General features: G+C 40.0%; 1 protein-coding gene across 3 annotated transcripts in view; it reads left to right on the forward strand.

The window, feature by feature from the left end:
* The first annotated feature begins 2,617 nt into the window (after positions 1 to 2,617).
* AHCTF1 (AT-hook containing transcription factor 1) overlaps positions 2,618 to 26,848 on the forward strand; it is a 50,462-nt gene continuing 26,231 nt past the window's right edge. Inside the window, exons 1-10 of one of the 3 annotated variants that reach the window (XM_079969422.1) lie at positions 2,618 to 3,435; positions 13,056 to 13,182; positions 14,983 to 15,236; positions 19,537 to 19,717; positions 21,343 to 21,550; positions 21,774 to 21,890; positions 23,570 to 23,654; positions 25,828 to 25,978; positions 26,232 to 26,364; positions 26,459 to 26,640. In XM_079969422.1, coding sequence (XP_079825548.1) covers positions 13,062 to 13,182; positions 14,983 to 15,236; positions 19,537 to 19,717; positions 21,343 to 21,550; positions 21,774 to 21,890; positions 23,570 to 23,654; positions 25,828 to 25,978; positions 26,232 to 26,364; positions 26,459 to 26,640 — 1,432 coding nt within the window. In that variant the 5' untranslated portion in view covers positions 2,618 to 3,435; positions 13,056 to 13,061. Of the gene's footprint in view, positions 3,436 to 3,900; positions 4,066 to 13,055; positions 13,183 to 14,982; positions 15,237 to 19,536; positions 19,718 to 21,342; positions 21,551 to 21,773; positions 21,891 to 23,569; positions 23,655 to 25,827; positions 25,979 to 26,231; positions 26,365 to 26,458; positions 26,641 to 26,848 lie in introns of those variants that run through there. The other 2 variants (XM_079969420.1, XM_079969421.1) reach the window with 2 other exon arrangements.

A 26,848-nucleotide genomic window follows, 5' to 3' on the forward strand; every position in this document is an offset into this window, starting at 1 on the left:
GCCTAATAAGTGTTCTTTGTTTTACTGAAAAGCATAAAGGTTATGAATGCTGTCAGGAAGCGCATATTGTATCAAGAAAGTGGATTGTAACATTTGGGGGGTAGGCAAGGCCACACGCACAATTAATACTAGCTCATATCGCCACAGAAGCATAGAGGTTTGTGGCATTCTTTCTTGACACAAAGAGAGGGAGAAGTTTTTCATACATGAAAAACACTGAGCTATCAACAAGGTATCGTTGTATGGATGAATGTGTTAGGTTGTATATGTCTGCCTGTGCTGTAATTCTTATGTCTGTAAAATATTCTGTTATATTAGCATATGAGTGTGGTGGCTGCATTAGAGTTTACACTTTAGGCAAGTCTGTTTATGCACACTTACTCGAAAGTTGTTGGTTCAAGGAAAAAATTGGTATACAAAAGAATTATTCCAGGCCAATATCCAAGTCTGGGGCAAATAATCTTTGGTGAGAGAACCCCAGCAAAGATTTAAAATCAAAAAATTTGCAGCAAAGTACGACGTGAAAATATAGACTGTTGGACCTTTAAAATATGCCTTTGTAAGTTCTAAAATTTCCCTCTTCCCCTACCATCCGTTTAGTTAAGTTTAAAATGGTTTACATACAAACTCTTCAAAGGTCAGATTCATGTGCTTCAGAAAGTTGCACAGACAGTAAAACTTGGCTTAGTTTCAAAGCAGTGGAAGTTCCTAAATTATTGGTTATAGAAAAATAAGAATGGCTTGTGAGAGCCATGCAACTAAGCTGGATGCTCCAGCTTAGCTTCTTCACAGGTTGAGCTTCTCAGGTAACAAAGTCTTGATTACCTAGTCCCTTCCCAAGGCGAGCTAAGCTTGGCAGGACAGCTTACATTATGGTTTTAACCCTTTTGTGCATTAATTAGACCATGGGTCAGCAACCTTTTCCAGCTGTGGGCCAGTCCACCGTCCCTCAGACCATGTGGTGGTATATTTTGAAAAAAGAAAAAGAAGAAAATGAAAGAATTAATTCCTATACCCCACAAATAACCCAGAGATGCATTTTTTTAAAAAGGACACATTCTACTCATGTAAAAACAGTCTGATTCCCGGACCATCCGCAGGCTACATTGAGAAGGTGATTGGGCTGCATCCGGCCCCCAGGCCTTAGGTTGTCTACCCCTGAATTAGACTTAAGCATCTTGTTTATACAAAGCTGGATATCCCACAAAAGTAAATCTCACTTAATTCAGTTAAGCTTATTTCACACATGCAAGATTTGATAAACAAATTGACTGGCAACTCCAAATACAGCGGTACCTCGGGTTAAGTACTTAATTCATTCCGGAGGTCCGTTCTTAACCTGAAGCTGTTCTTAACCTGAAGCACCACTTTAGCTAATGGGGCCTCCCACTGCCGCCGCACCGCCGAAGCACAATTTCTGTTCTCATCCTGAAACAAAGTTCTTAACCCGAGGTACTATTTCTGGGTTAGCGGAGTCTGTAACCTGAACCATTTGTAACCTGAAGCGTATGTAACCTGAGGTACCACTTTACTAGCTTGCAGTGACAGCTTCCCAACAATATCAAATACTAGCTGGGGTTGAGGAGCAATTTTCATAGGGGCTGCAGCACAAGAGGCAAGCATTCATATTGCTCCTCCAACCCAGTTCTTGCACCTTCAGAGCTCTTTCGTAAAAGGAAAAAATCAGAAACAAAAAGGCAAATCATGCAGTTAATGTAATATGTACCGGTAGCTTGGACCTCATCACTTCCTGGTTTTCATGTGACTGCAACTGCATACAACTCAATACAGCAAGTCAGTATGGGCTGGCAAAAACTCCAGGTCCTAAGAACAGCACTAATGCCAATTACAATCTTCACTTCTGGAGTGATCATGGACTAACTGAACAGGAAAACATTCACACACCTACCAGTGCTGCCCTTGTAATAGACTTCAGTAGGAAAGTTATTACCAATGGAGATTTCCACTTGCATAGCATATGAGACATAGGTTTTGAATTGGAGAGTGGGGGAATGGCTAGACATTCTGTACAGGTTGCTATTTTCAAATGGCTTCCGGCAGTCCTTCAGCAGCACCAGAGCAATGCATTTTTATGATTCGAACCCACCCAGAGATAGCTGTGGGCAGGATTACTGCATTGCAGAGTGTTGGACTAGATGACTCCCGGGGTCCTTTGCAACCCTACAATGCTGTGTAAAGTTGGAAAATGTTTTTGGAAATTGTTTATTAACAAACATAGCCACTGCTGCAACATTATTAGTACCCCCCCAAAATTAACAAAAATAAATGTGTAATTGTAAGAAGATGGAAATGCACAACTATGATGCATTCTGTTTGCAGTTGAACACTAAGAAAATATAGTACAATAGGCATCCATTCTATCACCAGTAATCTTTTTGTGCATTTGTTTTTCATCCCAAATCATGTTTTTTCCTCCATCCAAGTGAAAACTGCAATTGACAGTAGGCCTTTCCTATGTAACAGGGACAGCAATATACAACTCTAGCTACCTTGAATGTGTGAACAAATAAAACTTCACGGCGGCTGGGTTCACAAGAGTCTTGGGAGCTGCTCACCTGACAAAAGATAATGTAAATATAATAATGCCCTAGGAGGACTGACTTGGGAGAAAGCCCTGCGTATGTTAAGATTTTTATTAAAGTTTTATCATAATACGGTAAGACATAGAAAACTAATGGAAATAATAATTTTTAAAAACAGCTACAAAAAAGGGGGGGAAAGAAACAGAAAGAAGCCGTAAGGAAGGAAGTAGAAGAAAAAGAAAAGGAGAGTAATTCCTATGCTACACAGCTGCCCTTATTGCTAAGTAAACACGCGTCAGATCGTGGCCCACGTGAGCACATGGCCAACGGAAAGGCCACCGCCGCCTTTTAAACCTTCAAGGAAAACCCCCGCCTTCAAGACGCCCGAGACTGTCTCCTCCGCGGCTACGTTCGAAGCGGTGCATGCTGGGCCTTGTAGTTTGGCGAAGGCAGCGCCCGGGTGCTTTCCGCTCCTACTGCTTCGTCAGGCTTCGCAAGGCAAACAATTAAAAGAAACAACAGCAAGAGCTCAAGAATTTGAAAATTCCCGCGGCGGCTGTGATTTGTTCTCGCGAGAGGTCAGCCTTCCTCGTCCCACCCCCCCTCTCTCCTCCTGCTTGCCGGTGAGTGATTGCGGGCGGGGGGGAGGAAGAGGACGACGACGACGACGACGAGGCGGCTGCTGCTGCGCAGACAGATACCGAGCGAGAGCGCGCGCGGCGGCCGGCGACTGAGCAGGCCCGGCGCAGAGAGCCCGCCCGAGGAGAGGCGCACGTTCGCCGGCCTTCCCCAACCGCTGCGGCGGGTGCGAGAGAGGGAGAGAGATGACGCCTTTCTGACGGGAGGCCGAGCGGCAAAGCGGCGGAGGCGGCGACACCCGCCTGAGCAGCAGGTACCGCCCGCGAAGAGGGAGGCCGGCGGGCGGGCGGGCGGGCGGGCGGCGGACCAGGCTGGTAGGCCCTGTTTTGGGCCGGGCGGCCTGAGGCGGGCACCCCCGGGCTGCTTATGTAAGCGTCTGCGGGTGGTGCACATGGCTCTGCCGGGCGCTTCAGGCGCCTGCCTTCCCCGGGGAAGCCTCACTCGCACACGCCCAGCCTCGGAGGCTGACGGGGGCGAGGCCTCTCCTTCGCCCTTTGCCCTCCCGAGCGCGGGGACGCCGAGGCGGCCCGTCGGGCTGGGGAAGGCAAGCAAGGCGGCAACTGCAGGCGGGGGAGGGGGCGGCGTGCTGCTGTCGAGCGCCTGAAGCGAGCGTGGCTGGACGGGGGCGGCGGCCTGACGGGGCTCTTCCGCCCGACCCCTGCCCGCTGAGGCGAGAGGGCTCCCCGGTTCGTGTTCGGCTCGCGATCCTGTCGCTTTGAACCTGCGCTCTTAAAACTACAATACGGCGAACATGTGACAGTTCGTGACAAACAACTGAAACGGTGGAGGAACAGCCATTTTTTTCCCCCTCGAGGGCCATTGCGTAGAGTTATAATTTGCTTTCCGATTCCTGGTTCTGCAGGCTGGGTGGTTTTAATTTGAGGTGAGGGCACGTGGGCAGCCCGATTCTGGGTGCAAAGCGAGACTTGATTGCAAGGAAGCGTGCGTGCCATTGCTGGCCCTAATTACTTGGGAGTAAGTACTATTGGAATAACCTGGGCTTGGTTCTAACTCGGCATCATAGAATCATGATGTTATTGGGCTGGAATGGAGTGGTAGAATCCTGGGTCAGGGTGGATATCGCCTCTCAAGGCTGCAGGTTGGAGATGGCATTTCTGAATGGGGACTAGAGAAAACCATCGTATTTTTTTGTTTCTTGAGTCTTAGCTAGTGTGCAAAAGTTGATCATTTTAGAGTTGCATGATAGGATGAGATCTAGATTTGAGAAGTGGTAGATGCTGATGGATTCCATAGACAACCAAATTGTATCAATGGATGGGTATAGGTGACTGGTATCTTGCTTTGAATTCAGTGTGCGATAAGAACTATACAGTACCAGAATGCATTACGCAGAGAACTTCAACCATCTTCGTAAACAGTCTTCTCTTGTGAATGTTTGACTACAATGTAGATGTTGTTCAATATTGCCATGAAATCCATGTAACTTTTTAGTGCCTGTCTCTTGGTGTGTTTTAAAAAACATGCATGCTGTATTTGGCAGGACTATAGAGAGGTTGGTGTAAAATAATACCCCAAATAATCAGCATACTGGGTCCTTATTTTATTGTTTACTATCCTTGAGTTTACTGTAAAATTGGCTTTCATTGTTTCAGTTCAGACTTAACTCTGGTCCGGTGTAACTGTTGGGTCCTTGGTTGGGCTTATTGTGCATACTTATAGATATGTTTGCTGATATAGTGGGAATAATACTAATTCTTGGTCCTAACAAAATAAACTGATACAACCTGTGTGTGACCTGGTAGATTCAGTGCCCACTTGGTCTTTTTCTATGCTGGGCAAATACCTCTTTATTTTATTTTATTTTACTAGGCTTCTTTTTAAAATTGTACTATTCTGCTCATATCTGCTGTACCTTTATTGCGTGTATACAACTAAAATATAACTTGTTAGGTGCCCTGGAAACATTTCTATTTTTTAGAGTAGCCTATTAATCAAGGCTGGCGAACCTGTGGCCTGCCAAATGTTCCTGAACTACAACTCCCAACATCCTGGACCATTAGACCATTGACTAGAACTGATGGAAGTTGGAGGATAATAATGTCTAGAGGGCCACAAGTTCCCCACTTACAATTTTAATGTAAAATAAGTATTTCACTTCAATAAAGATATGTCCATAACTTCAGATGTTTCATATGCATCAATCTGAAACAGCTTACTGTGTGTTTCTGTCAAATGTTTCCTTTAAGTTATAAGGTGTGCAACATGTAAAATCCCGTTGTCCTGCAATACTTGGCCAGCTCATTAGCTGGATGAAATTGTGAATCAGTTCAATATGGAGTGAACACTATGACCACCCTACATGAACTTCCTGTATAAATGTGTTCCTCATCCCGCTAGTTTTTCTTCTGTACCAGCACTTGGATCTCTGCTTATGACTCATTTAGGGAAGTGTAATAACCCAGTGCAAAAGAACCTAAGGTATCTTTAATGACTAGGTCTCCTGTTCTTTTAAAGTTGCAAATAAAAATGATTTATATTGTCAGCCATTCCTGAGTTGAGCTTTCTTATCTCCTAGAAGATTTTGTAGTAAACATCTTTGAAAGCATGGCAGCTGAAGAGTTTGAGTCTGAAAGCCAGAAAATGTCTTAACAGTTTGAAGTTTTTACTATTGGAAATCATCATTGTTCAGTTGTGGTAGTTGGTGTTCATTATATGTTGCGGGAGAGAGCGAGGGAGATTATTATTATTATTACTATAATTAAATTTGTATTCCACCCTATACTTGTGGGTGTTAGGATCGTTCACAAGATAAAAACACAAAATACATAATCAAAATAAAAACAAAACCAACCCAATAACCCTCCCCCAAGGGCATTGAATGTTAATTAGGCAAAGGCCTGATTAAGGAGGAGCATTTTTTCCTGGTGCTGAAAGGTATATAATGAAGGCACCTGGTGAACCTTCCTGGATTGGAGTTGAAGGGTGAAACTGGGGGTGTGATTTTGGAACCTGTAAGGTAGTCATCTATTTCTACCCTTATGTATGGCTCCTTATCAATAAATATTCCCTGGGTAGTTTACAATTATGACAATATTTTTTAAAATACTAATTTTAATCAACAAAAAGCAATAAGATAGCAAATACTTTCCTTTATAGGAGACAGCGTAAGTGGTATGCCACTCAAATTAAAACCATGATAAGCCACAGCAGCTTGAAGTCAATTTTAAAATGCAATTAAGAAGCTTGGTTGAAAAAAAAGGTGTTGACCTTGCATTGAAAAGACCATAGAGAATGTCCCAGCCAAGCTACTTTGGAGAGACTATTCTGTAAAAGGGTACCACTGCCCTCTGACTGGTAACCGCCTACCTCACTTCACTTGGTGGGTGCACCTGCAGCAGAGCCTGAAGGGGATTTAGGCATATGCAGGAAGAGGCAATATCTCAAGTGACCTTGCCTGAAGCTGTTTAGGGCTTTATGGATTAAAATCAGCATTGGTAGAACTCTTCCATAATATAATCAAATGTCCAGTCCCAGTAATTTGAACTACCTTCAGTTTCTGCACCATTTTTAAAGGCAGCCCCACATAGAATACAGTGGTACCTTGGGTTAAGTACTTAATTCGTTCCGGAGGTCTGTTCTTAACCTGAAGCACCACTTTAGCTAATGGGGCCTCCCACTGCTGCCGCGCCACTGGAGCACTATTTCTGTTCCCATCCTGAAGCAAAGTTCTTAACCCGAGGTACTATTTCTGGGTTAGCAGAGTCTGTAACCTGAAGCGTCTGCAATCTGAAGTGTATGTAACCCGAGGTACCACTGTACACTGCAATAGTCTTTCACACAGCATGATTGGAATCAAAATAGATGTAAAAATATCCTGGGGTGGGGAAGCAGAAAATTGATTTTAATAGAATGGACAGTTAATTTATAGATGCCTCATGGACCCCATTGCAATGTGAACAGAAAGGCAACCAGCCCTAATGCCACAGATGTCATGATTTTTCTGGGCATTCATCAAATTTAACTCCCTACTGCAACTCTAAAATATTTTGAAACAACTAAGTAGCTGCTAAAGGAGAACAACTTATCCAGAACTGAAGAGTGAGATATAAATGCCATAAATAAAAATAGAAAAATAGTGAACGTTTAACTGTTTTAGAAGGTGGTAGCCTGAAGTCAGAAATTTGTGCGAGCCACAAATGAGTGATCCATCAGTCTGCTGGATGGTGGTCTTCAGGATAAAAATCCTACTCTTTAACAATGAATAGCTGTTCAAATGCAAGTCAATCTAAAAATGGAAGGGGAAATCCTGATTTGCTTCCATAAGCAGAGTTAGAGAGGAATAGATCTATATTAGATGTACATTCCTTCCAAGTAGAGATCCTCTAAACATTCGTCATTTAGGGCAGTGTTTCCCAACCTTGGGCCTCCAGCTGTTTTTGAACTACAATTTCCATCATCCCTGACCACTGGTCTTGCTAGCTAGGGATGATGGGAGTTGTAGTCCAAAAACAGCTGGAGGCCCAAGGTTGGGAAACACTGATTTAGGGATCCTGTGTAACTGAGAAGGAAGTCCTGCAAAGTTAAGTAGTCTTTATGCTCAAGTAAATGTATATAAAATTAAGTGGTCAAAATTTGCCAGGCGCATTTTGCAGATGGGTATAGGCCATTTGCGACCAAGTGAAGATGCCCAGGAGCAAGGATGGTGCCTGAAGTCTCCACCACTTGGAGGTGCATGCCTGGGGATCCTTGGATCTTGACTGTTTTCACACACTAGGAACACATCCTGTAGAATTATGTTATATTTTGCACAATCAGAATGAATTTCAGGAACCAAAAAGTCATATTAAAAAATTCGACTTTTGAGCTGTCTGGCCCCAAAATGGCAACTAGGTATTCTGTTTTGGCAAGTAACCCTAGTTTAGGGAGCAATTTGGCGCCTAGCCTATATATCTGAGTGTCTAACACTGATAAAATTGTAGCCTTCAGCTGCATCCACACCATACATTGAAAACACATGGCTTTCCCCTAAAAGCCTGGAAACTCTAGTTTACCACTCACAGAGCTACAATTTGTAGTACTCTTGACAAACGACAGATCCCAGGATTCTTTGGGGGAAGCCATGTGCTTTAAGGTGTGGGTGTGAATTTACTAACATTTCCCTTTCCCTACAGACCAAAAATATACCCTTAATGTGCTGAGAAGGAGAACTACCTATCTAGAGAACTCATTTGATTAGTAAACACAGATGTTAAAGAAAATTGAGAGATTAGCTTTTTGTGCTTTCCTGTTAAGGAAAACATTGTAAAGAAAAGTTATTTTTAAAAATCCAATTCTTGTTCCATTTGCCATGTTTGATGCTTGTACTGATGCACTTCACATGCTGTGGAAAAAAGATACAAAACAGTGAAAAAGTGACTGTGGTAATGTTTTCTTTCCTATTGTCCTTGCCATTGGCAACATACTTTCAGAATATTGTTTTGTTTTTGAATTAGTTTCTGAATATCTTGGAACATTTTTAATTATCATATCCTTTAGTTGTACAAAGGTATTCCAGGTGTTCCAAAAGCAGCAGGGTGCTTGGCAGGCCTTGGGCTTTAATATTCTCCACTGATTGGTAGCCTTTTTGTAAAGTTCAGATTAATAGTATTTTTCTTAAAATAAAAAAGCCTTTGCTATCCATATTGAGTTGTTGTTTTAAAAACTACAAAACAGTATGTATAGACATGTTGATTTATGACACATTGAATGATATTGAATGTCTCCATTTGTACGGCACATTTAAAAAAAACAACTAAATGGCATGTTGCTCCTACAGATAATATAATGTTAACTAGAAAACGGAGACTTAGAAGAAATGTATCTTGACTTTTGGAAGGAGGAGGAGTAATTGGGCTATGCAGATTTGGCAGTGACTGAAACTTACAACAATGTCCTCCTTAACTTTGGTGGTGGAGAATTGAGGGCATAGACCCCAGGGTCTAATCTGGTAAAGGCAAATGCCCGTTGAGGACATTCTGTAAAATTAGCGGTCATGGTGAGCTCAATGAAACTATTCAGTCTGTTTTCACTAGAGCACATCAGATCCTGCTATGCACCTGTGCCGGAACACTTGCAAAACTTGGCATGTGTAAATAATTCTCTTGTAGATCTAATGAGTCTCTAGTCTTAAACTGAGTTTAAAAAGGATACTGAGATTGCAGGTTATATTCACACACAACACACGCATACCATTATAAGTGTGATAAGTCTTTTCACTCTCTGTAAAGGAAATGTTACTATGTTACTGGATGGTGCCAGTGCTCACATTCAGGATCTAATTGGCTATAATGTTTGAGGTGCCAGGAAACTTATCTGCTAACCAGGTCTGTTCCTGGCCTTGCAAATATTGAGTGATGATGCACATTTTGTATGTTTGGGCTATGTTTCCATGTTTTGCTCAACGTGCTTATTTGACAACTTGTGACCTTCCAGACCAAAAGCTTATTAAGAGCTCAAGGAACTCTTTAAAAAAGTTTTATCAAGGTTTGCAAATTTGTGAAACATAATCCCATTTTGTTTTTGAAGAAGCAGCATGCAACAATGTATTAAGCAGTTAAAGTGGAACAAATACTAAGCAATAAAGTTGCAGAGCTTTCATAGACTGAGAATATTTTAATTGCCAGAAAAAGCAGTTAATAGATTCTGGCAGCCAAGTACTGCTGCTCTATAAATATGTGTGCATCCAGATTTAATACCTTTCAGGGGAACAAAAAGGGATATCTAGCCAGCTTCCAGGGCAGGACAAAGAGGGGCTATTAACTTCCACATCTTGAACCTATGTAATACAGATCAGACTCTTCATCAGCTTGAGAGTAGGTTGCCTGTAGAAGATATAATTATAGAGTTGGACTGCACTAAAGTTCTTTTTTGACTTAAGAAAGTTCCTTTGGTAAGACTTTGGCTGAAAAATTGCGAGTCACGAATCCATTGAGCTATCTACTACCTGCCCTTGGAATTGTGTGTGCAAGTGTGTGCAAATACTTCAGGAAGAGTACATCAATAGGATATGTACCCTTTCTAGAAAAATGCAAATAATGGCTTATTTTTAAGTGAAGTTGCACTATATAAGTATTTAATATCAGCAGCGTGCAACAAATACAATAAAAACCATATAAAACAAAAATCACAAACTGTAGCAGAAATATTTTTTTCTTTAATTGCATAAGCATGGCAGCATAGAGAATTTTTCAGCAAATGCTTAAAAATGAATACAGAAGAGGCCTGCTAAATCTCTATTGGCAGAGTATTCCACAATATTAGACCAATAACACTGAAAGTCTGTTTCATGTTGTCGTCAGATGAGTCAACAACTCAAGGGACAACCAGCAACACTCCTATAGATGCTCTCAGTAATTGAACTAGGATATTAGGGTTCAGCTGGTCCCTAATGTACTCTGTACCTAAGTTGCTTATTAATTAATACAAGAATATTAAACCTAGCTTGGCAGCAGATCAGCCAGTTCAGATGTTTTAACAATGGAGTTGCGTGTTGTTGGCTAACTGATCCTATCAATAGCCTAGCAGCCTGTCACATAACTAGTGAACAGACAAAGCTGGTAGAAGGCACTCCTAACCACAGTAATACACTTAATACTGTATCACAGACCAGCAGCAGCCTGGTAACTAGTTCTGTGTCATACCTAGAACTACTAGAACTACTAGTAGGGATGTATGAATATTCATTAATCCATTCCATTACTCATTCATGCATTCATCAGCTGTTCTTTGTTGTGTGGGACATGGGTGGTGCTGTGGTCTAAACCACTTATCCTCTTGGGCAGGGGTCCTCAAACTTTTTAAACGGGGCCAGTTCACTATCCCTCAGACACTGTTGGGGGCCAGACTATACTGTAGTTGGAAAAAAATATGAACAAATTCCTATGCACACTGCACATATTTTATTTGTAGTGCACAAAACAGGAAAAACAATACAATATTTAAAATGAAGAACAATTTTAATCAACATAAACTTATAAGTATTTCAATAGGAAGTATGGGCCTGATTTTGGCTAATGAGATGGTCAATATCCAGTTCCATATTTGTCACTGCTAGTCATAGCAAGTGATGCAAGTGTTCACCAGTTAGTCGCCTGGCTCCCCCTCACCCAGACATCAGGGAGTGATAGTTTAGTACCCTGTTGATATTTTGCTCTTTCTTTTTTAGGTTATATGAATTCCTGTGGGTATATTAAACATTTAACAGGCGCTCCAGTACCAGTGTAATGCCCCTTTTATAAACCATTTTTGTAATGCAGCTCTTTATTTCATAAATGCACATTTTATACAGAAATTTGTTCTATGTGTATCTGCTGAAACAGTGCCTAAACTAATGTATGTTTCAGAATGTTCTCAGTAAGCATGATTTTGTTTTACAGTTTAGTATTCTCAGACTTCAACTGAGGAGCAGGCACAAAGTCAGCAGTTAACAAAAGAGGTCATTTTTTCATGTGAAAATAACAATAATGAATTATTCCTTCTATCGGTCTTTGAAATTCACCGTAGGAAGCAGATTAAGGCTGCAGTCATAGCTCCACTTACCTGGGGAAAAGCTCCATTGAATTCAATGGGATTTACTTCTGAGTAGACATGATTTAAAGAATGCAGCTTTCACACAGTCAATGAACAATATTTTAGAAAAAAAGTGAAGCAATGAGGCCACTGTCAGGATAGCAGTAATTCTATGCCAATGAATATGTAAACAATGTGTATTAAGTGTCTCTTATTTACATACTAAAGTGATGAGAAATCATAGCAAATGTCCTTCCATCTTTTCTCTCTCCCCCCCCCCCCCAGCTTACTTTGTTTCTTGCTGTAACTTTGAAAGTCAAGATGGTATTAAAAAACAACCCTGTGGTTATAAAAAGAGGTGGGATACCATCTTAATTGTTGTTCTTGCTCTAATTTCCCCATCTTTTCCCTCCTCCCAAATCAGTATCAGTAAGGGACGCGGGTGGTGCTGTGGTCTAAACCACTGAGCCTTTTGGGCTTGCCGATCTGAAGGTCGGTGGTTTGAATCCCCACGACGGGGTGAGCTCCCGTTGCTCAATCCCAGCTCCTGTCAACCTAGCAGTTCGAAAGCACACCAAAAAGTGCAAATAGATAAATAGGTACCACTCCGGCGGGAAGGTAAACGGCATTTCCGTGCACTGCTCTGGTTTTGTCAGAAGCGGCTTGGTCATGTTGGCCACATGACCTGGAAAAACTGTCTGTGGACAAACACCAGCTCCCTCGGCCTGTAAAGTGAGATGAGCGCTGCAACCCCAGAGTCGTCTGCGACTGGACTTAACTGTCAGGGGTCCTTTACCTTTACCTTTTTAAGGTTGTGTGTGCTACCTGTGTGTTTTACACATTCAGTGTTTGGCATAGGCAATGACATATTGAAGCTGTTGACATTTATTTTAATGAACCTTAGTAATACTAGTGATTTGTAAACTTGATTCTTGGCTACCGATGAAAGTTTACAATTTGTGGGAAATGTGTTTGTTACATAAGATATACTTTGGAACCAGGTATAGATCCATTACTATTGACTCTCATCTGTAATCCCTGCAGATTACCATCTTCTAAAGTTAAGGGTGATATCTAATGCTAAGTCAGTTAAATCATTTTATTTCAGTGGGTCTCCTCTGAGTGTGAGTAACATTGGTTATCACCTATGATAACCTTTACTGGTATCCTTTACTTCCTCTAGGCTTTGCTAGAAAATTCTGGTATTTACAGATAAGGATAATTGAAAAGGAGTAAATTACGCAGAAAAAGCAATTATTTTGACTGCAGAATTTGAGTTCTCTTATACCATGAGTATTGTAGTAGCCGTAATAACTTACTGGAACAGTCTGCTTGCTGAATAAACTTCCTATTGTGTCTCTACAGTGAAGCATGCGAGACCTAACAGCTCACGTAACCAGCAGCCTGCTGCAATTTCCAGAAGTGACTATACAAGCTCTTGGGGAAGATGAAATAATGATAGATTCGGTACTTCATGGGAAATTCACTGGAGGTAAAACTTTGAGAATTCATTTCTTATCCATTAGGAACATTAAATGTATGTTATAATGTGTAAATGCATAGTCAGTAATATGATCACTAGAGCAAAGAAGAATGCCCTTAACTGGGGAAAACAAATTGGGTCCATGTAGGGAACAGTTTATCAGAACCCACAATGAAGACACTGAGCAGTTGGTCATCTGTGTTTGAGTCCAAATGCAGGAACTGAATTTAATGTTGCAGCAGTTCTATCTTCATAGACACTGAAACTAAATTCTGGCAGGATGGAGTTGCTAATGGTTGTCAGATATTGCCCATTCACAGCAGGGTCATGATGCCCATGAAGAGAGAAATACACTGCTTGGAACAGCAATTGTGTCCTGCTCTGATGCTAGATTTCTAGGTGGTAGCAATGGGCTAAGGGACACTTTTTTACTAGCTTGGGTAGATGCACCGGCTGATTTCCTTTCATATATAACACATGCGAGGGGACGCAGGTGGCGCTGTGGGTTAAAGCCTTAGCGCCTAGGACTTGCCGATCGAAAGGTCGGCGGTTTGAATCCCTGCGGCGGGGTGCGCTCCCGCTGCTCGGTCCCAGCGCCTGCCAACCTAGCAGTTCGAAAGCACCTCCGGGTGCAAGTAGATAAATAGGGACCGCTTACCAGCGGGAAGGTAAACGGCGTTTCCGTGTGCGGCTCTGGCTCGCCAGAGCAGCGATGTCACGCTGGCCACGTGACCCGGAAGTGTCTCCGGACAGCGCTGGCCCCTGGCCTCTTAAGTGAGATGGGCGCACAACCCCAGAGTCTGTCAAGACTGGCCCGTACGGGCAGGGGTACCTTTACCTTTATAACACATGCGACAGTAACTTCTCATTAGTTTCTATAAAATGTCCAATCTTGGCCTGCTCTTGAACATTGGAAGCTTCAGCTAATACAGAGTGCAGCAACCAAACAAACCAAACTCATGTGAAGAGGAGAACAAATCACTCTTATACTGGATTATTTGCATTGGCTCATCTTATCTCAACTCAAGGTGACAAGTTTCCTGCAATGCAGGAATCTTTTGCCCAATGTGGGGCTCAAACCCACGAGTCTCATGCTCTACCTACTGAGATGTTAAATGCAGTATGAAGGGTTTTCATTGACTGAAAGTGTATGCACTTGCCAGGAGTAGATCTAGAATCAGAACTCATTTTCTCCCCTTTAATATTCATTGGCATTGTGTTTCCCATATACCTGAGTCAATATAAGCATGGAACTGAGTTTTTGTGTCCAGGCAAAAGACATTTGTTTCTAAGTTTTTGCTTGTAATTTGGCCCCTTTCTTATTTTTAGTCCCATTGTCCTCTTTAACTTCAGGGCTGGTACAGTGGTCTTCTGGGAAGCAACTGTGCTTGTGTGCAGTGTTGCATATATTTTTGTAAATATGCATGGATGTTTCTCTGCAGAGTGTCCCAACTCTTTGGAAATGCTGTCATAGGTAGTAAGATGGAAACTGGCTAGGTATGCTTGTATTACAGTTTCTTGGGTTTATTCAGGAACATTTTTTTTAATGTATCAAAAAACATTTGAAAAGCCATATATCTATCTATCTATCTATCTATCTATATCTATATATCTATACAAAGATGATTAATAATAATAATAATAATAACTGTATATACTTTTCATCCGCAGATGCAATGTATGCATTATTTTTCACTATGTTTATTAGGAAAGATACTTTTCTTCTTCAGCCCTTCTTTCCAGATCCTAGGTTTACAATAATGCCTCCACATTTTTCCTGTTACTTATGTATATTCTGTTTTTTTCTAGGACGAAGTGGACTGGCCTGCTTGGCTTGTGGGCCTCAGCTTGAGGTAGTAAACCCAGTCACTGGAGAACGGCTGTCTGCATACCATTTTAGTGGAGTGACTGAACAGCCTCCCACTATCCTTGCAGTGAAAGAGTTTTCCTGGCAAAAAAGAACTGGACTACTAATTGGCTTGGAAGAAGCAGAAGGGAGTGTTCTGTGTTTGTATGACCTTGGAATATCAAGAGTTGTCAAAGCAGTTGTTCTTCCTGGAAGGGTACATACATGGCTTTAAATATAAAAATCAAGACTTTTGCTTTGTTGTATACTTTAGATATTATTTATATTTTATTTCTTGCTGTTGGCATCAAACCAAATTCTCCCCTACATATTAGTGATACCCTTTAAAACTGAAATCCAGGTCTTCACAGTGATTAGACAAACTCCCCCTTTTCTCAGCAAGTGAAAGGCAGTTTAAGATCCTTTAATAGGATTTGTGAAATCAATTGCATGAGTGTAGTAGTACCAAGGATGAGGGCATTAAGCAGGCCAAGCGCTTAGTGAAAGTGGAAATGCAGCTCTTGGTGGAACATAGTTTTGAGGCAGATGGAATAAGAGGAGGCAGGTGCTTTGCAGAAGTAGGGAGGCAAAAATATTGTTAAAAAGTGTGTGGACACTCCTGGGATCTTTGTATTGATGGGCACTCTCTGCTGTATGTTCTCTTCACAGAAGACAAAAGTGCTTTTGTGTGTGAAGCCAACCATTTGCCACTTTGGCATCTTGAACTTATTTTTCAGTCAGTTGGAAAGAGTTCAGATTTGTTTTGGGTTTATTTTCTGCCGCTCTAACTTTCCGACTACCTATCAATCATATTGAAAACTGGGATGGCACAACTGATAAACACAAAAAAGAGGAAGAAGTTAGTAGAACTGTAGCTTATTTTAAGATCATTGTACTTTGGAAAATTCCTTCCTTGTGGTCACATTTTTAACAACAATTCTCAGTGAACAAGAGTTTTATCACATATCTTGGATGTGAGAAATGTTAAAAACATGCCCCTAAAGGAGTTTTATGAAAAGCACTGGGCATATGATAAACTATTTCCGGTATCTGGAGTGTTCCTTGCTTCTTTTTTGCCTATCAACAGTAGTATTGTCAGAATAGTGAGTTGCATCCATTCTGATGTCAGCGCATCAATCTGTCACGCTTGGGAATTATTTCCCATTGCTGCTGCTACATTCCATTGTAGACCCTGAAAAGACTGTACTTATGGTCAGCAAAAACATGGAATGGGTTGTGGGGACTGCTGGAGGAGGAAAGAATCGCCCAGAATTGAACGCAGCCTTATACTTGAATTGGGGTGATTCTCCCATCTTCTAAAGGAAGAACTGTAGCTCAGTGGTATAGCATCTGCTTTGGATGCAGAAGGTCCCAGGTTCATTCTCTTGACATCTCCAGATAGGATTGGAGATAACCCTGTCTGAAACCCTGGGGTGTTGCTTCCAGTTAGCATAGGCAATACTAAACTGTTTGCATGCTTTGTATTACTTTGTATTAAGGAACTTCCTAAGTTCATAGCAACTCTCATGCTTTCCCTAGGAGAGGTTCTTTGGGACGCTGCTATGCGGTGTGGATAGGCATTGAAAAATTCCCGAGCATGAGACTTCCTCATAGTTGTACTAGGTTGGATGCAACCCAGTATATCCTTGGTACTGCACTGCTTTATTTGCATGGCCTGTTCAAAATGAGAATGCTATCTATTGCCCTGGGTTTGGGATTACCTGCATAAGCAATGTTCTCTTAACTTATGCCACAGGTAAAATATTTTATATGCACTGTTTTCTATATACTTAGTTTAGATAATATTTGGGTTCAGAGACCAAACTAAAAATTTATGAGCAGAGAAGCATTAACGTATGGCAATGGAAAACAAAATTCAAATGGTGAGCTGTTCTCTGGTGTATATTTGGTCATCTGCAGTCCAAATTTGTATTAAACCTGATCATTAAAATATTTGGCATTCTTGGCTCTTGAGCTTCTAGAACAAATATATTTAGGTCAGTTGTGTCCATAGTGTTGATGCTGAAGGCTTGGAGCCTGGAACTTCCCGTTGCAGATAGTAAGCAAACATCTGCAGGCACATGGTATTTTCCATTTCCACAGCCACTTACAAGAGAGTCATGGTTGTGTATCTCTAATCTGCAAAAATGTGCCGTGCTTCATTTTGATATTACATGAATTTTGTTTGTGATTTCTCCTGAATTCTCTGAACTGCAAGCCATACTTTGAGTGGCATATCAAAGTTCTTTCGAGATTTTTCTAGAGCAAATTTCTTTTAAGCTCATTATTCAAATGTATGTTGAAGGAAATCAGTATAAATTTAAGGACTGGGAAGGTGTTAATAAAGAGTATTCAGAGAGGTTTTAAAAATATGAAGCCAAATAGTCAAATGGGGTGAATTCTTATCTCCAGGCACATCCAACGATTTTTGATTTGAGGCTTGGGAAGAATTGATAAAGTCAGAGTGGAAACTTGTAAATTTATTGATTACAGTAACCTGTTTTAACCTTCTTGTGGAATGGAAGTAAATATCTTTTGGCGGCAATCTCTAGGCCCGAGTGCTCAGAATTTTAGCCATATTCTTTGTCAATAATAATTTTCAGACTTTTTGCTTGATCCTAAGCATTTGTGTCATCATCATTCTGTGACTCTAATTATACTCTTAATGCATGGTTCAGTGGGCTGCAATATTTTATAATGACCTGATCTACTCAATATCCTAAAAGAATCCGTTTCTAGTGCTTGCTGCTGTCACTTGAAATCTGTCATATCTCCAGCATTTGTCAGGTCTTAAAACACCAGTGAGTATGAAATGTACTTTTCTGCTGAATAACCTTAAATAATAGGTCAGTATTACTTTGAGGATACATTTTCTTTGTGGCAGTATAATGTTCTCCCCTGAATCCAAGTAATTCTCAAATAGTGTCTTGTTGGGATGGGATCTTGCATGCAAGGACATGGAGATCTTACTTTCAAATATGAGATCTCTGCACTTTTTCTACAATGAGCCAGAGACTTAATCCCACTTTGAGCGCCTCTGAATAATCTTAATAAAATAGAATAAAGGCTACAGTTCTCACAAGTGTAAAAATGTTTATTCTGGTCATTTATGTTCCTTGGTTTTATCTTTTAAAGCAGCAGTTGTGTGTAAAGGCTTTTAAACAGAAATGTTTCTGTGAAGAAATGTCTAAGCTTTTATGCAGAGTTTTGTGCTCCAACATCAGGAAGCTTTTATTTTTTAAGGGAGGGGGGTTAATTCAGGTCTTCAAAGACAAGCAGAGTCCAGATAGTGTTGAATTTGTGAGGCATTTCAATGAGCAATTGTGTTCTGTCCAAAAAGAGTTCTCTGTAGCACAATGGCTTGTGTTTTAACAGTGCATCAAATCTCATTAGCTTCAAAAATTATTTGGAACTCAAGAAAACTTTCTTTCCTTTGAAGACAGCTTTTCTTCTGCTAACTGAAAAGGTGCATATAATAGTTCAGGCAATAACCTTGGATGGTAAAATAGTCTCATAGCATGAATACCTTTTAAAAGTTGGCCAGAGTTAAAAGCTTTTAAAAATTTAGTACTTAATATAACTACTTGGATGATACTTACCTGACCAATAACACGTTTTTATTGAAAAACTAAAAAACTTATTTAAATTGTTTTCCAGGACTTATTACTGTATCTGTGGCTGAAGTTGCATCCTCTGCTTGACATGAGAGATGGAACAATTCAATAATACAGTGGTGCCCCGCAAGACGAACGCCTCGCAAGACGGAAAACCCCGTAGACGAAAGGGTTTTCCGTTTTGGAGGCGCTTCGCAAAACGAATTTCCCTATGGGCTTGCTTCGCAAGACGAAAATGTCTTGCGAGTTCCTGCGGGTTTTCCCCCCCCTTTTCCTAAGCCGCTAAGCCGCTTATCAGCTGATTCGCTGATAAGCCGCTTAACAGCTGATCGCTAAAAGCCGCTAAACCGCTAATAGCGCTAATCCGCTAAGCTGTCAATGGGCTTGCTTCGCAAGACGAAAAAACCGCTATACGAAGAGCCTCACGGAACAGATTAATTTCGTCTTGCGAGGCACCACTGTACCCAGTTGCTGGGCAAAAATCCTTAGTATGAATAACAAAAAGAGCCCGTGTAGTGTAGTGGTTAGGGTGTTGGACTAGGACCTGGGAAGCCAGGTTTCAGATCCCTGATTGGTCATGAAGCTCACTTGGTGACCTTCGACCAGTCACTGTCTCTCAGCACAGGGTGGTTGTGGGAATAAAATTAGGAGAGCAAGAACCATGTTCGCTGCCTTGAACTCCTTGGAGGAAAGGTGGGATATAAATGTAATAAAATGGGTGGGGGGGAATAAAGTTAATAATTCTGGGAATGCCAAATATGGATGGAGCCATGACCAAATCCTTATACCTGGGATTGCAATGCTGGGTGGTAGAGCTGGACTAAATACAAAAACTAAATGGAATTCATGTTGCTTACCTTGCAATTTGTCAAATATTTTAAGTAATACTCAGTTTTTTCCTAGGTTACTGCCATTGAACCCATAATTAACCACGGAGGAGCCAGCTTGACAACGCAACACTTGCACCAGAGTCTCAGGTGGCTGTTTGGTGTGGCTGCTGTGGTTACAGATGTTGGGCATGTCCTCCTGATTGATCTATGTCTGGATGACTTATCATGTAGCCAGAATGAAATAGAGGCATCTGGTAAATTCAGTTAATTTTTCCTTGTAATATTGCTTGATTATTGAAAAACAAGAGTTAAGTTTTCTAGATAGTGACCTGATTTTCACACAATCCATGGTCTGTCCAGCCAAAGCAGTTACTTTGAATGTCCAAATTCGGCCAATCAATCTAAATATAGTTGGTTTTCTGGCACCAAACTGTGATGTTAAGTTATGTTTTGTTGCTGGCTTGCAAACCATGAATTATTTAAACCATAATTTTGTATAATATCCAGATCCAGCAATCTTGCTTAACTTTCATTTGTTTGGCGACCTTGCTCCAGATGTTTGCCAAGCTGCAGAGACATGAGGGGTGGGGGTGGGGGGAGCCAAGCTTTGGAGAAGCAATACATGACTAGTTTTTTAATATGTGAGATGACTTTTGGATTGCTTAAATAATGATTAAAACATACCATGCCTTAGTATGTGATCACAATGTGTGTGCCATTTCACATATTTTAGTAAACACAACTTCCAGTGATAAGTGGGCTAGGAAGTACAGTGGTACCTCGGGTTAAAAACTTAATTCATTCTGGAGGTCCGTTCTTAACCTGAAACTGTTCTTAACTTGAAGCACCACTTTAGCTAATGGGGCCTCCCGCTGCTGCCGCGCCGCTGGAGCACGGTTTCTGTTCTCATCCTGAAGCAAAGTTCTTAACCCGAGGTACTATTTCTGGGTCAGCGGAGTCTGTAACCTGAAGCGTCTGTAACCCGAGGTACCACTGTATGCCTGTATTGCTAGAGTTCAGTCTCTGCTGATCTACAATAGGATGGCTGGCTTTCATCTGTCAACCTCTAAAGTTCATATCCTTTTGGGATATAGAAAAACCTGTGGTTTTGGTAATTTCACTGTAGTTGCCATGGATGGTGGGGCAGAACAGTAGGTTCACTGTATCAGTTCTCTAGGCTGGATGTTTGTTTGGATGAATGGATTTAGGCTTTCAGTTTTGTCTGCAGTAGAATAGTCAAGTCAGACTACGACTGACTTGAAGTTCATCTAAAGCATGTATAACCTTTGTTGGCACTGAAAGCACCTGGGAATCTTCTTTTGCATTCATGGGGAGGAGTTTCCACAAATTTTAGTTGGCTTACTAAGCAAACACTTTTTGCTGCTGCTGAAACCTATGCCAAAATTAGGGGGCACAATACAGTGTCCTCCTTGTTTTTTCAAGAACCTAGCTAAAAGGACAAAGTTTATTTTAGGATTGTTATATTGTGAACCTTCAGTTTGTGATATGTGCTTATTCAGATATTGGAGTAGGAAAGTGTATTGATTGATGTGAACAAATTATCAAAAACTGACCATATATTAAGAAAAACTAACTAGAGGTGTGCACCCAGAGTTAGACTATATATAATAATGGCTGGATCTTCAGTTTGAAATATATGGAAAAACAAATGAACTAATGAATAAATGCAGTTCTGACAAATGAAAAACTAAATAATACAGTATGAATGAAAACTAATGGGATAGGGAACTTTTTACATGTACATTCCTCAATTGAACTAACTGTGTAGTGGCTGCTTGACACTCTGAACCAACATTTTAAAGGCTAGCTACTTTAAAGCATGGCATTGTGTGTTTGTGTTGCATACTTTCATATACAGATCTAGAAGTCATCACTGGAATCCCTCCTGAAATCCCCCAAATAAGGGAAGCTATAACAAGGAAAGGTCGCCATCTTTGTTTCCAGTTATTGAACCCATCAGGAACTCCTGTGACTACTCTTTCATACATACACAGGAGCAACCAGTTAGTTGTGGGGTTTTCTGATGGATATCTCTCACTGTGGAATATGAAAAGTTTGAAGAAAGAGTGAGTATATGTATCTGAAAAGTGCAGTATTTCATTAATGAAATAAACTGAATGGATGCATTGATAGTTTGTGTACTGATCATAAAATACTTGAATTATGGAATAAAAGTACATCAGTTAGATGCATATTCAATACAAAACAAAAAGTGGTTAAATTACTAAATGCATAACAATCTACGGATTTACAGTTTTATCCACCTACCTTTCTCCTCTACCCATTTAGATACCACTCCCAGTTAGAAGGAGGTAGAATTCCTGTGTACACTGTTACTTTTCAAGAACCTGAAAATGATCCTCGCAATTGTTGTTACTTGTGGGCTGTTCAGTCAACACAAGAAAGGTAGGTATAGGGATTCTGACAAATTTAGAAAATAGTAGCTAGCTATTGTCAAGATAATAAATTGTATGTAAGTTAAGTCTTAACTTGTTTTGCTTGCATGGCTTTGCTTATTCCTGCACGGTCTATCTTGTTCTACATTCTAGTACCTAATCTTCTGGTCAGAATGAAATCCTTTACCAAAGCCTTCTGTAGCAAGCATAAGGAACTTTTAATGCTTGAGAGCTGCATTGTCTCTTGACCCAACCATCTGGGGTGCTGCTTGCCAACAGTAACAGAGGCCAAAATAAGAGTGGTTGTGATAATCACACTCTCCTGCTATCAAGAGCTCACGCAGTACAGATTCTCATTGCTCCCTTCCCCAAGATTTTTAAAAGTGGAATGATCATTATGGAGTCTACAGCAGGAAAGGGAAGAGTTAACCCTTCCATTTGCACCAGTAAAAAGCTGTTTTCAAAGTTAGTTGCAGTATTGGGGGCTGTTTTTGCCAGGTGGTCACAGTACACAGAGGGGTTAAACCCACCCTTAGCTATGAGATAACCCCCCCTGTAACAATTAGGCTTGAAAAAACATTGGTATGGCTTCAGAGGTTGTAGCCTGCCCCACAGGTCTCTTATTTCCCACCCATGTTCTGTAATAACTATTTTCAAAGCAGAAGTAAATTGAAGTACAAGTCCAGAATTAAGGTCTTGGTAACAAAAGCTAGGGAACTTCCATGGTAAGATTCATGTGTTTGACTTCTGCCTGTGAAATATGATAAAATAATTTGATGGTGATTGAATTAATAATTATATTTGAAACTGAATTCAAAATTTTTAACTATATTTGTGAATCTTGCAGAAAATATTTAGAATCATTTAATAATGAATGATTTATCTTGTTACTGAGAATCTGTATACTAGGAAAGTTGGATTTGTTACAAATGGAATACTACAGTCTTTGTGGAATGTTTTAGACAACTACTTTCGATTTTAAGTGTTCCAGTGATAATATGCCTGATTCTTGATTGCTATGGGGATGTAAAAGTGCCTGCAGATCTCTCTTGCATACAAGGGTTTTCCATCAGTTCAATGGAATGAATCTATGTGATTAACAAAATGTCTGTAGAGATTAGACAGGACTATTTCTATGCACATGTCACAGAGGCCATGCCAATATAGGCATGTCACGAGCAAACTAGAAGGCTATGGTTTGAAAGTTAACAAATTCTGTTAAAGCTTACTAAGGTTTACTGTGATTAAAAAAAAGGTTTATTTTCAGGTTGGTTACGGTTATATAACAGTACTTAGTTGGTTACATAACAATACTTAGTTTAATAACTTGCTTACAAATGGTTCTGTTGCTTTAAAGAGGTGTCTGTAGACTTGCTGTTGTTTCTACCTCTGTACTAAACCACTATCCAATTACCTCTACTCCATTTAAACTGCAGGTTGTTTTAGAGGACTTTTAAAATTTGTCTAATCAGAGTTCTCTTTGCTACAGTTGCATAACAAAGTTTTTCAGAAGTTTTTCTGGTCAGAGACTTGGCATTTCTTCTGGTTTAAAGCATAACATTAAGAAGTATTTATTATATAGCATCTGTGTTTTAAAATATTCTATAGTAACTATATTAAGTAGTATTACCTGACAAATAACAAAGGTGCCTAGGTTTTATACTAAACTCTTAACTTGTTTCTTTCTAGTGAAGGGGATATTGTTAGTTTACATCTACTGCAGTTGGCTTTCAGTGACAGAAGGCGTTTGGCATCAGGACAAATCATGTATGAGGTAAAGTATTTGTAGATACTAAAATTCAATACTGCTTTACTTGAACTGGTGTTCTCTAAAACTACAACTGGGTTCTAAATATGTAGTCCACCCGTAATCTTGCTAATAGGGAATACTTTAGATTTTAAGATTTTACTCCATTCATCTCAAAGATTAGATAGTATTTATTACTGTGCTACAGATGTACAAATATGTAGAGATGTCCTAATGGCACTGATAAAATTGATGTAATCAGTTTGAGTTTAGTTTCAGAGCGAGAGAGAGAGAGAAAGAGAGAGAGATGTATGTATGTTTCAGAAGACATTTCCTCAGCTTTTAATTCTTAAATGTTCACTACATTTGCTCTTTATTAATCCAATTAACAAATCTGGAGTGTGCTTGTATCACTGAGTTTGCATTCTTAAAAAATGAAATGATAAAATGAAACTTGTATGCACAATAATATAATGCAATTGGCTTAAAAATAGGTGTAAATTAGCTTTCTTTCCTGCCACCCATTGTCAGTGCTCCTGGCATTGAATCTATAAGAAGCCAAATATGTGGAAAATAATCCTTAGGATACTACCCGAAGGTGTATGTAGTTAGACTACATGAAATGGAGCTCATGGCACTAGCCAAAGACTTTTCTTTTGGTGAACAGCTTCCAGACTTGAGGCACCTGTGAAGAACAAACATGTGGAAGCAGTTTCAGTGATCTCTTTATAGTGATTTAAATTGTCTGTAACAATGCTTCATATAAATGATCAACTTGTCCTGCATGCAAAAGTCATTACTTCTATTCTAGTTTGTTTGAGGCTCAGGTACTGTCATAAAAAGCCAAAACAAATTCCTGGATTTATCTACTTGTGTTTTGAGCAGGTATTTTTATTGCCTGTCCCTCACTGATTGTATAGAGTTCTGGGTTTTGTTTTTTAACAGTGCCCCAAGCATTCTGGCTAGCTTAAAAAGAACTTTAATGCTTGTGTTTTATTTCTTCCCCTGGGCTTAATTCCTCAGATGCTTCCTAGTTTGTCATGTGCTTCAACATCCTGTCATTATAAAGTGATTTTTTTCTTGGGTTTGCCTCTTTTAATATTGCTTTAATTTAAACATAATACTGTTATATTCATATACTACAGCTCAAGCACAGTTTGCCTAACAAATTGACATGAATTCATATGGACTGTTGAAACCTCACAGAAAGGTCTAACTTTGATCAAGTATTGCTTTAGACTTGACACCTCCTCTGTCTTATTTTTGATATTTCAGTTACCATTTGCATTGCATGTTTTTCATACTGGTTCCTTCAATGACTTTCACAGGATAAATTGAAGAGTTGCAAAGGTTCCTTTTCCTGTTTATCTCCAGAGCTATGCTAACTTTACATTCTCTGGCAATAATTAAATGTTTGTTTGATGAAACATTTCAAGATATGGGGAAAAATACATTCAAATACATTTATATTTCATAGCAATTTCCTTTGATTGTCAAAAAATGAACTTACTTCTAACTCTATTTGACGGTGTTGAATTCTGTTTACTTGATCCAGTTGGTTAATGCCAAGAGGATTTTGTCTTATCATTCTGTCTACAACTTAATAAGAATATATAGCAAATTTCACTGAGTGATATCCGGTGTGGGTCATACTAGGAATAGACCCTAATTATTTCAGTGGGTGGATTCTGAATAACTAATATTGGCTGTCACAAACTGTTTCTATTTCATGGAATGCTGCAGTGTGTACCTTATAACAGGTATGTTTTACAGGATATGAGAACTCATACAATAAGAGCTCCACTTTGAGACAGGATATTTTTGTCCCTAAAGCAACTCTGAACATCAACTTTTTATTTAAAATACCTACATAGGATAGCTTTCCTGGAGAACTCTTTTATTGTTGGAATGCTCCTGCAGGCTATTCTCATAAGTAAATATGCTTCTTGTGCTTGGTGGAACCAGTTTTCTCTTTGACATCCTTTCAAAAAATGTGAAAATTGTCAGCATGTATAACCGAAGCAAAAGTCTGCTACTGGCATCAGTCTTTCCCTCCTTTTTGTGCTTTACCTTGTATTAATCTCACTCTTCTGTGTCATAATTGGGATATTAATTTTAAGCATTCCTTTTTTATTAAAACAGAACTTACTAACCTGTAGACTGCACATTGACTTAACGTGATTACTTCCCTCCCCCTCAGGGTTTAGAATACTGTGAAGAAAGGTACAGCCTAGACCTCACAGGTGGAGTTTTCTCTTTAAGAGGGCAGACTAGCAACACCAAATTGATCGGTTGTCAAACAGTAGAGAAATTTCGAAGCCATGTTGACAGAGAAGATGGTATTAATGAAGGTTGGTACATCAAGCATTAAAAAACTTACCATTAGAACTAAGAATGAAAACATGCTGTGTAAAAACCTCCTAATTCTGCATTGAGTATTCTGTGATGAATGCGTTTCTGCATAAATTTTGGTTAATATTTTCAGTTCTATATCAACAAATAATGATAAAGTAAAGGTTTCTGAACTGCTGCTCTTGAGCTGTATTTGTGTAATTGGTAGCTTCCAGCACTTTTATAGTAGTACCATCTCTTTCTTCCTCCTAGTCATATCACCTGATACAAGTGTATCAATCTTCAGCTGGCAAGTAAACACATATGGTCAAGGCAATCCATCTACCTATTTAGGTATATTTGACATAAATCGCTGGTATCATGCTCAAATGCCAGATTCATTAAGGTAAGAAATGGCAGCTTCTCTTCATAGATTTTCAGAAATAATATCTAGTATGTTAACAGCTTGTCTAACTATTTTTTTGGACTGCTTTCTCAAGGCCTGGGGAATTTCTACACAATTGCCCCTATTTTGCATTATGGTCCCTGGATGCTGTAGTGAGCATGACTTCTCCACATCACATTCTGGATGTCTTGGTACATGAGCGAAGCTTAAGTCGTGGTGTACCTCCTTCGTATCCTCCACCTGAACAATTTTTTAACCCAAGCACCTACAACTTTGGTATGTGTACCATCAATTACCTCTACAGGAACATGTTCAGGAATACATTCAGAGATGAAATTTGTATTCTGTGTATCATTTCTAGCAATTAGGACTGCTACTAATTGAAGGGAATGTCTAGATGATTTGTTAGGCAAAAAATGCACAGCCCTTGCTCTATTGCAGGTGGTCCAAATGTCTGAGGGGAAAGCATTTTTTCTTCATTTCG

This window comes from Podarcis cretensis, assembly GCF_951804945.1.
Source record: "Podarcis cretensis genome assembly, chromosome: 3".
Classification (NCBI taxonomy): domain Eukaryota; kingdom Metazoa; phylum Chordata; class Lepidosauria; order Squamata; family Lacertidae; genus Podarcis; species Podarcis cretensis.